This window comes from Heterodontus francisci, chromosome 2 (genome assembly GCF_036365525.1).
Source record: "Heterodontus francisci isolate sHetFra1 chromosome 2, sHetFra1.hap1, whole genome shotgun sequence".
Taxonomy (NCBI): Eukaryota; Metazoa; Chordata; class Chondrichthyes; order Heterodontiformes; family Heterodontidae; genus Heterodontus; species Heterodontus francisci.
Genome location: NC_090372.1, coordinates 190376465 through 190390243, shown reverse-complemented (window position 1 = coordinate 190390243; position 13779 = coordinate 190376465). Strand labels below are relative to the sequence as shown.

At 44.5% G+C, this 13779-nt stretch overlaps 1 protein-coding gene across 1 annotated transcript in view; it reads right to left on the bottom strand.

Annotated features, from left to right (window-relative positions):
* adarb2 (adenosine deaminase RNA specific B2 (inactive)) overlaps window positions 1-13779 on the bottom strand; it is a 706833-nt gene that overhangs the window by 411240 nt on the left and 281814 nt on the right. The window contains exon 2 of the mRNA XM_068051905.1: window positions 6856-6975. Coding sequence (XP_067908006.1) covers window positions 6856-6975 — 120 coding nt within the window. The remainder of the gene's footprint in view (window positions 1-6855; window positions 6976-13779) is intronic.

Below are 13779 nucleotides of genomic sequence, written 5' to 3'. Positions count from 1 at the left end.
TCAGAGTTTTAGAGAAAGCTGACATGCCTAACTGCGCAACTGCTCCTTGGAGGTTGGTATTTAAGGGTTTAGTATCCAGTTCCTAATGAGTCCAAAGAATAAAATTGCTCTGAATGTGACCATAATTCTTGCAAATTTGGAGAGGTCATAAGGAAGGCATATGTGTAAAATGAAAATGGCACACTGTTACAATGCATTATGTACATTGGAAAATTTCCTCTGGCCACTACGTGGTATCAACATTTTCACACACAGCATGACAATATTTCCTTATCATAATTTCTGCTAAATCAATTATTTGAATACTTTAAAGGATTAGCCAGAAACACCGAACACAGAGAATCATCCCGCTTGTCCCACTGACGGGGCTATGTAGATTAAGCTTAATGCAACATCTGTGAGAACATAATGCTGACGCTGGAAAAACATAGGGAAATGTTTCATTCCTCAGCACTGACCTGCTTCAACATGATAAGTACAAATTCAACAAAAAGAGTTGATGTTCAAAGTGAAAAAATGTAAATCTGACCGTTAATTAAGAGAACAAGCAGCCGCTGAGCCTTTCCCTGCAAAACAGCAAACCTTCCCTAATCCCACACTATTAAATCCAATCAATTAGAAAAATAGGTCAAAAAGTTATTTACCTTTTAAAACATTAAGCAATCATGAAGAGCAAATATTTCTCAGAAACAGAATTTTTAAAAATTATTATAATAATTTGAGGAATCGCTTCACAGCACTGTCTGCAGCATGACAAGAACAGTACATTATTCACCTCATAGACCGAATGGGGACATCACACAATTAGTTTCACTCACTGTATAAATGAGGCCCATGTGGACCCTCAATTGCACAGTTGTTTGTACCTTATATTAGCACTAGCAATTAGGCTGGGCTGAAGCAATATCCTCCCTGTAGGTAAGATGCTGCACTGGGAGATTTCATTCAGAAAATTGTCCCTATAATGCCCCATATATGTGTGCCAAGCATTTCCCTATAGATGTGATTCTTTGATTGAGTGCTGTCAGCGTGAAGTGATGCTCACAGGAAAGTTCTGAGTTTGGGCTTTTCTAAGCAGTTTCTGCAATCTATTTTCTACCTAGTTACACTCTGGAAAAAGAAAGAAAGTCTTGCATTTCTATAGCACCGTTCATGGCATCAGGTTGTCCCAAAGCGCTTTACAGCCAATGAACTACTCTTGAAGTGTCATCGTTGTTTCAATGTATATTTTAAGTATTATAAATTGAGGCTGTAATAAGCATCTTTGAAAGTGCAGTGATTATTCTACCAAAAACCTCTCAATGGTAGATGAATGATAGTTGTATTGTTGTAACTCCATCCTTACTATTTCCCTCTGTATCACAGGCTTTGAAAAAGCTAAGATATAATACTAACAACATACTTAAACACACATTTAATAATAATAAGTCACTGATTTCCATCGCAAACATGCACATAGTTGTTCAAATATCACACTAAAATCCTACTAAATGTTTCATAGTACTGCATCATAACTTATCAATCACCATAAGTCAGTGGCTCTAAAAATATTACTTGAGATAAGACAGTCTATCCTCTGATTCATAGTGAGCCATAGCACAAGAGATGTGCAGAGTTAAAATAAGGGATAACTAGAGAGAACGTAAGCTTATAACCTAACCTACAGCTTTATAAGGCTTACTGGCAGGTATCCATTTTACGTACACTTACCTGATTTCAGGTGACTAACACAATGTTGTCACAAGCAAATTTCTAATGTATTTTCCCTGGAGATGAGCAAGTTCTCAAATGATGCATTCATCTATCATGGAGAGGTTTCTGGTAGACAATCTGTTTTTAACTATCTAGCATGGTTGAAAATGCATTGATGAATGACAAGGAGAGAGAGATCACTGCACTTTCAAAGATGCTTATTACAGCTTCAATTTATAATACTTAAGACATACAGCTGCGCTTTAGGATTTTGTTCCGCGCTGATAATAAATGACCCAAGTACTATTTTATGATGAGATCCATCAGAAGTTCTTTAACCAAAAAGTGTGATACTTATTAAAAGGAAGAGGATAATGCTAGAGACGGAATACTCTTTCATCTTCCACGACACACAACCAGTATCGAGTTCAAGTTGCAGCAGGAAGAAGAAAAGGTTGCATCAGGAAGCGTAGATAATCAAATCTTGTTTTTCTACTGAAGAGCTGGGTTTGACTCCAGCACATGGAATTTTAGAACCACAGAGGTTTAAATACACAGAAGGAATCCATTTTGTCCATGCTAACTCTTTGCTAAAGTAATCCAAAGTTAATCACACTGCACTGCTCTGTCCTCATAGCACTGTACTTTCTTAAAATGCTTACATGGATTACAAATGTTGCCAGTAGATAATGATCACTATATTGAACTTGGTTCTGTGAAAATCCTCTGCTTAGTGTCACAGTCTAATTATATAATTAAACACCATTAGTGCTTTGCGATACCAGTTACTAACACGAGTGCATTCTCAGTAGTGACGGAAACCAATGTTACAGTACCTCAATGTGTCCATTGGTTTGTTCAATTCAACAATTGCTTGTGCAAGTGGCCCTTCTTCAGGGGGAGCTAGATCAGTACATAAGGGAGAAAGGAATTGAAGGGTATGCTGATAGGTTTAGATGAATTAGGGTGGGAGTAGGCTGGTCTAGATCATATACCCATTGCACTGAATGGCCTGTTTCTGTGCTGAAAATTCTAAGTGACCGAACAGTAAAGTAAAGTGTTTGATATGAGATGGCAGGGAGAGCATGAACTCAAATACTGTTTTAGAAACAAGCATGCTCGTTATTTTTGTATCTGCTCCTTCATTTTAAGTGCTAGTAAATGATTTCACTGCAAACAGCCCGTGATCAGTAATTTATCCCAGCATCTGTGGGCTGAAGGAAAGAGGAACGTAAGAGTAAATCGAGCGACTGATGAGAAACACACTGATAGCTGAAAGTAATTACTACAGGCGTTATCCGGGGGCAAATCTGTTGCTGCAGCAAAAATGTTTAACTGAAGAAAGGTAACAGGATTTTAGGTAAGGAAAGCAAACAAAAAATAGCTGAGAGAAAACTTCTGACAACAGCAGAAAATACAAGCTGATACTTTGGAAGGTCTAATGCAGGTGGGAAGTATACAGTAAATGGCAGAACCCTTAGGAGTATTGACAGGCAGAGAAATCTGGGCATACAGGTCCACAGGTCACTGAAAGTGGCAACGCAGGTGGATAAGGTAGTCAAGAAGGAATACGGCATGCTTGCCTTCATTGGTCGGGGCATAGAGTATAAAAATTGGCAAGTCATGCTGCAGCTGTACAGAACTTTAGTTAGGCCACACTTAGAATATTGCGTGCAATTCTGGTCACCACACTACCAGAAGGACGTGGAGGCTTTGGAGAGGGTACAGAAGAGGTTTACTAGGATGTTGCCTGGTCTGGAGGGCATTAGCTATGAGGAGAGTTGGATAAACGGATTGTTTTCACTGGAACGACGGAGGTGGAGGGGCGACATGATAGAGGTTTACAAAGTTATAAGCGGCATGGACAGAGTGGATAGTCAGAAGCTTTTTCCCAGGGTGGAAAAGTCAGTTACTAGGGGACATAGGTTTAAGGTGAGAGGGGCAAAGTTTAGAGGGGATGTGCGAGGCAAGTTCTTTACACAGAGGGTGGTGAGTGCCTGGAACTTGTTGCCGGGGGAGGTGGTGGAAGCAGGTACCATAGAGACGTTTAAGAGGCATCTTGACAAATACATGAATAGGATGGGAATAGAGGGATACGGACCCCGGAAGTGCAGAAGGTTTTAGTTTAGGCAGGCATCAAGATTGGCGCAGGCTTGGAGGGCCGAATGGCCCGTTCCTGTGCTGTACTGTTCTTTGTTCTTTGTACTTGTGACTGGAATTTATAAATTAGTAGCAATTTGGTCAAAAAGGAGACTTTAGGCCCTGTATATAAATATGTAATGTATGTACAGAATTATGGGCTGACCATTTAACATACCCATTAATGGGCCAAATGTTGCCAAATACTTATTAAATGCAGTCGACAACTACCAAAACTACGAGCACTTGACATCCTGATAGCGCACAGAAGGCACAGATGGGAGTTTGACAATTTTTCATTTCTTGTTCCATTTCACAGAATCCAACACATCTGGTATTCAGTAGAAAGCATCTTTGCGCTAATTTGTTTGTCACTGTATATTGAAACTACTATCTGTCATCTTGTCATGTTTTTGTTGTCCTGAGCTGTATAAAGACATGGCAAGTCACAAGCTTCAGTTGTTGGCCCCCTTGGGACTCTGTCGTGCAAAGTGCCACCTGTTCCAAACCTTAGCACCTTCTGGGCCACTGCAGGTGCTGGCAGATGAAAGTATGAGTCAGCATTCTTTGTGCAGCTGATGGGACCGCACACTCTATAATCTAAAACTCTGCTACGGCTATTGTTTCCTTTAGGGCATTCATCAATAATTCCAACTAACACAGTAGCTACATCATTGGCATATAATTTATTTATATGCTGTTAAACACTGCTGCTTTGTTTTTATAAGCTATGTGTATGCTTAATGTGATAAAAGCCTGGCCTAGGTCTCCTTAGATGCAGTTCCCACCAAGCAGTATAATTATTATTATAAGCCATCATTTATCAGCTAGCTACATTTAAAGACAAAGAAGGTAAGGTAATTCTGTTTTGTTACATGTATTTATGCATTTCTTTCTGAAAGGCTTGTTTTAAAAAAAACGATTCTTGCTTTATTATATCACCGTTCCTTCACTGTCACTGGGTCAAAATCCTATAACTCCTTCCCTAACAGCACTGTGGGTGTACCTACACCGCATGGACTGCAGTGGTTCAAGAAGGCAGCTAAACACCACCTTTTCAAGGGCAATTAAGGATGGGCAACAACCTACCAGTGACACCCACTTCCCAAGAACAAATAAAAAATTAATTTGTAATGTTTTATTGATATAATTCTTTCTCAAAAGGCCCGCTTTACAAGCTTTGCAAGAGTTCTGGAGATAAAAACAGAAAGTGCTGGAAATATTCAGCAGGTCTGGCAGCATCTGTGGAGAGAGGAGCAGAGTTAATGTCAGTGGACAGACATGTGGGCATGACAGCAGGGGAGATGGGGTGTTGAAATGGCAAGCAACTGGAAGCTCGGGGTCATGCTTGCGGACTGAGTGGAAGTGTTCCGCAAAGTGGTCACCCAGTCTGCGTTTGGTCTCCCCAGTGTAGGAGACTGCTCTACATCTCCTCTACATTGGGGAGGCCAAATGCAGATTGAGTGACCACTTTGCAGAACACCTCCGCTCAGCCCGCAAGCATGGCCCCGAGCTTCCAGTTGCTTGCCATTTCAACACCCCATCTCCCCTGCTGTCATGCCCACATGTCTGTCCTTGGCCTGCAGCAGTGTTCCAGTGAACATCAATGCAAGTTCAAGGAACAGCACCTCATTTTCCAATTAGGCACTCTACAGCCTTCCAGACTGAACATTGAGTGCAATAATTTCAGAGCATGACTGGCCCCATTTTTATTATTACTTTATGTTATTTTGTTTATCTTTTTTTTACCATATGCCTGCCTTAAGCAGGGTTTTTCATGTTTGTGCTTTTCATTATTCAGTCGTTAACACTCTCTCTGCACTAATGCTTTGTCTTTCACCACACCATTAGCACACTCTCTTTGCCTTTGCCCATAACCTCCTTGCCAGTTAACCTCTCCGGCCCTCTATCTTCCCTTTTGTTCTCTTCCCCACCAACAAACTCCCCCCTCTCCCACTTCACTTGCTTAAAACATTTCGAACCTTTGCCAGTTTTGATGAAAGGTCACAGACCTGAAATGTTAACTCTGCTTCTCTCTCCACAGATGCTGCCTGGCCTGCTGTGTATTTCCAGCACGTACTGTTTTTATTTCAGATTTCTAGCATCTACATTATTGCTTTTATTGAGAGTTCTGGAGAATTGAGTTTTTAATGACTAAAATGTAAGAATTGAAACAAATTGTTTAGGCTGAAGACCTTTGCTCAGGAGTCTGTAGATCACAACCAGCACTCTGGAGATCCTCACATCCCCTGCCAATCCCCTCCCCTCATCCACTCCACCTTGATATCTCTTCACTGCTCAGTCTTTCGAAAGTTTTGGAGGTAAGTGATATAAAGGTTCAGAGAGTTGATTATAGGACTTTTCAGTGAGGAGTAGTTTCAACAAGAGATGGCCAAAGAGAGGAATCTAATGGATGGGAAGATAGCTACAGACAGGAGGCTGTGGAGACAAGGCATCTATATTGGCATAGAAATTACTTTGAGCAATGTCACCTTATTCTGTTGTCCACTATCCACTATTTAAATGTTGATGTTAGCCTGTTTATTTTAAACAGATCAATACCTCCCTTAAATTACCAGAGTTATTTCGTACAATGACGGTTGATGTTTATCCACTACAGCAACAACAAATTGCATTTATATAGCACCTATAACATAGTAAAGTATCCCAAGACACTTCACAGGAGTATAATCAGACAAACATTACTGACACTGAGTTAAAGGAGAAGATATTAAGGCAGGTGACCAAAAGCTTGGTCAAAGAGGCAGTCTTTATGGAAACAAGAGAGAGGCGGAGAGGCTAGAGGTTTGGGAAGGGAATTCGATAGATGCGAATATTGCATGCTGTAATTTCTACGATATGGTATCCCCAGGATAAGGATGGGTGGAAAAGCAAAATCTAGTCAGGGTCCTGTTGCTGTGATTGAGTTCTGCTGGGGGAATTTTTGGATGTATGTCAAGATAAAGGGTTTAGCTCTGATGCCCCCCCCCACCCCAAATGGTTGAAAAGTTCATTGACACTTACAGTCTCGGCTCACACATGAAGAGTAGTATTCAGTTCGGTGAGGGATTGGAGGCCTGGAGGTGCAATGGAACCATACCCCAGCATGAGTCACTGTCTTCAGAACAGGAGGAGGAGAACAAACTGGAGGAAGAGAAAGGAATGGGAGAATGTATCAGCTCGGCTCATTTGGTAGCACTGTCTGTCCAACCCCCACCTCACCTCCCCCCCCACCCCCGCCAACTTCCCCTCATCCAAGGTCAGAAGGCTGCGGGTTGACCCAGCCAGCATAATACGGAGGGCATGTTGCAATATGGGAGGTGCCATCCCTCACATAAGACGTTTAGCTGTGATTCTGTTTGCCTGTTTAGGTGGGTATCAGCGATCCTATATCCTGTTTGAAGAAGAGCAGGGAGTTCCCGTCCTGCTCCCAGGGCCTACATTTCACCTTTGATCAGCATGAATCATTTGCCTCATTGCTGTTTGTGAAACATTATTGGCACAGACGACTGCCATCTACAGTCACATAATAACCATCACTGCGCTAACAGTGAGTGGCTAAATGCCTACTCCTGTCCCTAGGTTCCTCTGTACAAAAGTAATTTTATCCTGTGAATGGGTTTGAGGAGTTCTGAGGACACAATCAGGTGCTACATAAATGCAGGTGTTAGTATTTTCATCCTGATTGATAGTATTAATGCTTGACTGTGACTGCAGCTTGAAGTGCTGTACAGATGTGGCATCTTCAGCAATATCATTCCGCAGTGAAGTCGAGGACTCTTAGTGGCAATGCAAAGAGCTGCTGTGAAATGCATTATTGGGCTAGAACTCGGCAAAGTCAGCAATTCTCAACATTCTTGCAGCAAAACAAGCATTGTATTACCTTTTAGAAACAGAAAGTTTGACATTGAAGCTATCAACTCATCTTTATTAAATCAAAAAACTCTTCTCAGATAGAGACAGTGCGCCTGAAAAGCACTGGACTAAATTCAAGCACTCATTCCTGCATAGTACCCGCAGCACCCATAGGAAGGCATTCTCATTTAGCATTCCCCTGGTGGGCACCCTGCCACTATGGGTGTAACCTGGGCACCTGGCTGCTCTGAGCTGCTGGAAATTTTGGTGCCAGCCCGCCACCAGAGGGAGGTGGCACTTCCACTAGAAAAGAGTTTTCGGTTCCTTTTGCCCGATTACCAAGGAGACAGATAGTTAAGATTAAAAGAAACAACCTTAATCTTTCCATGTCCAGGCCACATGCCAGGCCTGAACATCCCACTTCCCCTTCCCCAAGGATCGACCTGCACCCTTCTGGAGGGCAGAACACTTTGTCTAACTTGGGGCACCAGCCTCCAGATTAATGCCAAGTCCCGTTAGGGCCATGATGACAGGAACGCCCAACACAAGGAGCCCTTGCCCCCAGACCTGTCTCCATCCTCCCCTTGTGTCATTGACCATGTTTGGACAGAGACTCTGCACCAAAGCAACCCCACTGGAAATGCCTGTTTCAAGCTTGGACCTAATGACCTAGAAATTGGATTGTGTCCAAATTAGAGTGTGATCTCGTTGCTGTGCACACTGTTTGTGCCTAATCAGACTGGTGGTAGGACCACGGCAAATTGGTCTGCCGGCCTGCTGTCTCATTACCAGCGGTGGCCAATCACGGCTCCGGAGACAGATTGCCCGTTGGGTTGCTGGTTTGGCTGACTCGGATGCCGGCTCAGTCCTAAGGAGAGTCTGGGGAGGCGGGAGGGGAGGATGTGGAGAGCGGTGACCAGCAGTGACCATGGATTTGTTGTGGAGCCAGGAGATCCACAATAGGGTAAGTAAAATAGGGGAGCAACTTCCAGCAGCCCCTTCAAGGATCATTGGTTAAGCTGCTGACAGACCACAGAAACTGCATGTCATTTGATGCAGTCAGTCACAAATTTCTGTAAAGAAGGCCTCAAATGGGCCGTAGGCCCCCTATTTTGAGATGAAGAGGACCTAAGTCCTGATCCAGGTGCATGCCCTGGACATCTGCAGAGGATCCCTAACCAGTGGGGACCACTTGAAAAGCTCCGTTGCATTTGTCAATGTCAGCAGCCTCTACTTTTTACAATGAATCCCCATGCATCCCTTTTCCTGCCTGCAGAAGCTCATTCTCTCCATCTCTCCCCCTTTCTCTCTCTCTCTCTCTCTCTCTTCCACTCAATGCAGGGATGCCTATTGTAAGAGGGGTTTAAATGCAGGGCTAGTTAACCTTTGCTGGAGCATGATTGCTGGAACAAGCCCTGAGCTTCACAGAATTTCTGGCATCTCAAATGTCTGTCAGCAACCACTGAAGTCAAATCTGTGAGTCACTTATTCTCATTACAGCTGAATCCAGCAGTGCCCTGTTGTTGTGCCACGTGGTGCTCCTTGCCAGGTGAAGGTTGGCGCAAATGACTGAGAACAGCATACCAGCATGACTGACAGCATCCTTTCTGTCTTGATTCCACTATTGTCTTGATCTTAGGAAGGGACCAAAGTTTAATGGTGTCCTTATTATAGCTTTGTGTCTAATGCCCTAATGACAGCTTCTGGTGGATGAATTTAACTCTTGGCTACTAATTGTCATGCATTAAACACACGTGCCGACAAACAGATTCAAAATAAAAGTTGCCAAAGCCCGACAAGTTGACAACTCAACAAACACAACTGGCAACTCAAATAGGCCCAGTACCTGGGCCAATATTTTGCGGTGACTGAAATTCAGCTCCATTGCGCCAGTGGTTTTGGTGCTATGGAAGCCAGTTGAGGTAAAAAAAAATGTTTGGGGGTCCGCTCCCCCCACTTATGGCAAGGCCTGTGCTGATCACCATATTGTAATAGTGTGGGTGTTCTATGCGTGTGGCAGAAGTAGCGAATCATGAAGTCAGTCAGCGTCTAATGCTGATTTGACATTCGGCTTGCTATTTTGGATCTCCCAGTCATTATCTGCAGTCCAGATAATGCTCTCTCTTAAACACACATAGCTATATGTGCATTGAGCTGTGTGAGGGATCTCACCCACACCCCTCAACCAACACTATTTAAAGGCATCCACCTTGCAGGTTATTTGCTTTTGACTGTCTACTTGCTGTTATGGAGCTCGTGGAAGAACTGAGTTAGTGGCAAAGTTGTGAAAAGTTGGTTAAGTCAGCAGGGAGTGCTGCTAGACATCGTGGAGGTGTTGTGTGCTTCTTAAAGGCCTCTGAGCACACTACTCGCTGGCAGTCATGAGGGCTATAGGTGCACGTCCCCTTGGGCTGCAGTGTCTGAGGGTGATGGAGCAAAGACAGCAGAGAAGTCAAGCTGCTTCTAGCGGGAAGAGGAGGAGGACGCTTAGCAGGAGACCTTATCCACTTAGGCTCTTCAGGGAGCACCTCTCCTATCTGCACCTAAGATAGCAGCAGTGCGTGAGGCTACTGGTGCAGTTGGTAGTTTTTGACATGTAAGGATGCATTCACTGACCTTGACCGCTTGTGTGAGATCATTGAACTTCTTGCGGCACTGTATCCATGTCCTCTGCGCCAGACTGTTGACATTGACTGTTGCAGCCACCTGCTCCCACTGCCTTCTGAGCACTTGTCTGGAGAGCTTCCTGACCCCCTCTCCTCCGGTTCATCTCCTGCCCCAGTGACTGCAGCACAGCATCAAAAATCCCTCAGGCTTGTTGCGCCAATGCTTCCAATGTTACCCAGCCACTTCCAACCTCTGCGCCAACCAGAAGGCACATCACCTTTAAGAAGTGCAGTCTAGCTTTAAGTAGTAAAAGGCTAGCTTTAAGTGTTACCAGTCTCACATGAACTCGGGCTGCCTGTTGAGGGGTGCAGCTCTGTCGCAGCGTGTTCGACACTGGGCTGCACACCACAATCATGGGAATGAGATGGCAGCATGACGTTTGCTTGCTGCCTGTATCACTTCAATCAGGCGCAGGATAATCATGCGTCGCGAACCCGGCACCCGAATTTGGGGGCTATCCAAATTAGCCAATTTTACTAGTGCATGTATGGAAATGGCTACACACCACACATCCCTTTTCTGCTTGGTTCTCGGGGAATGTGATAAATTCATTAACCCTGGAAGGCAGCACATCTGTGAGCTGTGATACGCAGCCCGACCGGTGCTACATATGTCTCCAGCTGCAACCTGAAATGACCCAGATGCACGTCAGGCCAGGGCTTAAATGCCACACACAGTGCAGTGTCTGTTGCAATGGTGGGCAGAAGCACCTGCTGTGGTGCTTTGCAGATTTCTGTGATAGCCCATCATGAGAAGCGCAAACTCCTCCTACGCTTCAACGAGTGGGGAATTGGATGGACTTGTAGTGACCCAGATTTGGTCTGTGGGCTTAGGAGGAGCAATGGCAGGAAATGCACCACCCCATAAGTCTGCACGGCAGCATGTATGCAACCAGGTTTGAGGCCACAGTGCACCATCACTGTCTCTCAAGCTCTGTGCCGGATGGTAGCCACTAGCGCCCTTAAAATGGATGGAACAGCTCGGCATTTTCCCCTATGCTGATCCAGATACTGAGAAGGCAGCTCGCCACAGTCATCCTCAGCTAGTTTGCCAGGGCCTACAGAAATGGTTGGCAGAGTCATGATTGGTATGGTCAAGCATGAAACACTGGCCCCTGATCATCCTGCTAAGCTTTCCTTCATGCAACACCATGTAAATCTTCGGAGGACTCTTCCAGCATAAGGGATTATATAGGTATTCACCTCTCACTGTTGATATCCTTGGGGGCATGCTGGTGCCAATGGGAAGATGTACCTTCACCAATAATGTCTGACAGAGTGAGGTTTCCCACCTTTCTCTCCAGATTCTGGATTGTGCGTGATGTGGAGGGCACAGAGTACCTTTCAACAACAACAACAACTTATAGAGCTTTTAACGTAACGAAACGGCCCAAGGTGCTTGACAGGAGCATTATAAGACAAATTATGACACTAAGCCACAAAAAGAGATATTAGGTCAGATGACCAAAAGCTTGGTCATTGAGGTAGATTTTAAGTAATGTCTTAAAGGAGGAAAGTGAAGTAGAGAGACGGAGAGGCGTAGGGAGGGTATTCCAGAAATTGGGGCCGAGGCAACTGAAGGCACAGCCACCAATGGTGGAGCAATTAAAATCAGGGATAGAATCATAGAAAGCTTAAGGCATAGAAAGAGGCCACTTGGCCCATCGTGTCTGTGCCGGCCAAAAAACAATCCACCTATTCTAATCCCATCTTCCAGCATTTGGTCTGTAGCCCTGCAGATTTACAGCACTTGAGGTGCATATCCAGACTCCTTTTGAATGAGTTGAGGGTTTCTGCCTCAACTATCCTTTCAGGCAGTGAGTTGCAGACCCCCATCACCCTTTGGGTGAAAAAGTTTTTCCGCATCTCCCCTCTAATTTTCCTACCAATCACTTTAAATCTATGCCCCCTCGTCACTGACCTCTCTGCTAAGGTTAATAGGCCCTTCACCTCCACGCTATCCAGGCCCTTAAAAATGTTGTACATTTCGATCAGATCTCCCCTCAGCCTTTCTGTTCCAAGGAGAACAACCCCAGCCTATCTAATCTTTCCTCATAGCTGCATTTTTCCAGTCCTGGCAACATCCTCGTAAATCGCCTCTGTACCCTCTCTAGTGCAATTACATCCTTTTTGTAATGAGGCTCAGCGAGCTGACCCAGTATTGCGAGAGTCAGCACAGCCTGCCCAGTCTGTAAGTGAAGCGGAGGGAGTCCCTGATTGCTAATATTTAAAGAATGAGGTACTGATGAGTAAGTGGAGATCTCCTCACAGACCTGAGAGCAAGGAGAGGACAGTGGTTCACCAGTTAGTGGTGCTGCAGAGGTACCGGAACCAAATATTAAGAATGACCCATGAGATTACAGTGGCTGTACATGTTGGTATACATTAAAAACAAAGCCCCCATAAGATAGAAGTTTGACTGGCCAAAATTCCACAAAGATGTGGTGGAGTACTGTAGGAGTTACCAAATCTGCCAGGTTGAGGGAAAACTTCAACCTACAGTGAAATCTGCACCCCTAAGTCCTGTTTCGGTGTTTGGAGGACCCTCCAGCAGAGGGCTGGTGAACTGTAAGGGACCTCTACCGAGAACAAAAGGGGATAGGCATGCACAAGGCTGGCAAAAGGTTAGAAAGGAAAGGGGAAAAGGGGGCCAAGGGGGCAGGTTAAAGGAAGTCTGGGAGGAATCCCAAATGGAAACCCCTACTGTCCAGTCAGTCGACCCCAACATATTTGAAAAGTTAGACCCCACAACCTTCTATGTAAATGCAGACACTTGAAGCACCCTACCAGAGTTGCTAACAACACTTACAGGAACCTGCAGAGACAAAGAAAGTACTCAAGAGGGCAGAGAAACCATGAGGGTGATGCCTCACCTAGTCGAAGTACTGCAGGGGAGTGCAGCAGAATCTGGACAAATACCTTCAAGGAGGAGTGTCCCAGAAGATTAGCAAGGAATCCACCCCCATAGTCAGGAGAAAAGTGAACCAACAATACCCTAACGTGAAAAGCCCTTGCATGACTCATCAAAGCACTGAAATAGCGTTCAGAGTAGAACCGCCCACTGCCGATGCCCATGAGCAGAACTCCCACTTAGGGTTAATTAAATCTAACCCTCCCCCTGCAGACCTCAACAAGAACAAAGACATCCTGGGCAGTCATGGAAATATGCAAACTGAAAAGCTTCCCCAAAAACCACATGTTTATTGGGATGCCAAAAAGGGCAGTTTAAAGCAGCACTGCTACCAGGAAAAGACAGGCTGTAACAACTGTTCGGATTTCTGAATGAATGAGACAGATGCATGTGTGTTTTCCTGTACTTATCTTCTCTCTAGTCCCTTTTAATTAAATGCTCTTTCAAAAAAATATCACGTTTCATTCCGTTGGGTGTGGAGGTGTCCTGAAGACCCCCACCTGCCAAGAATGAGGC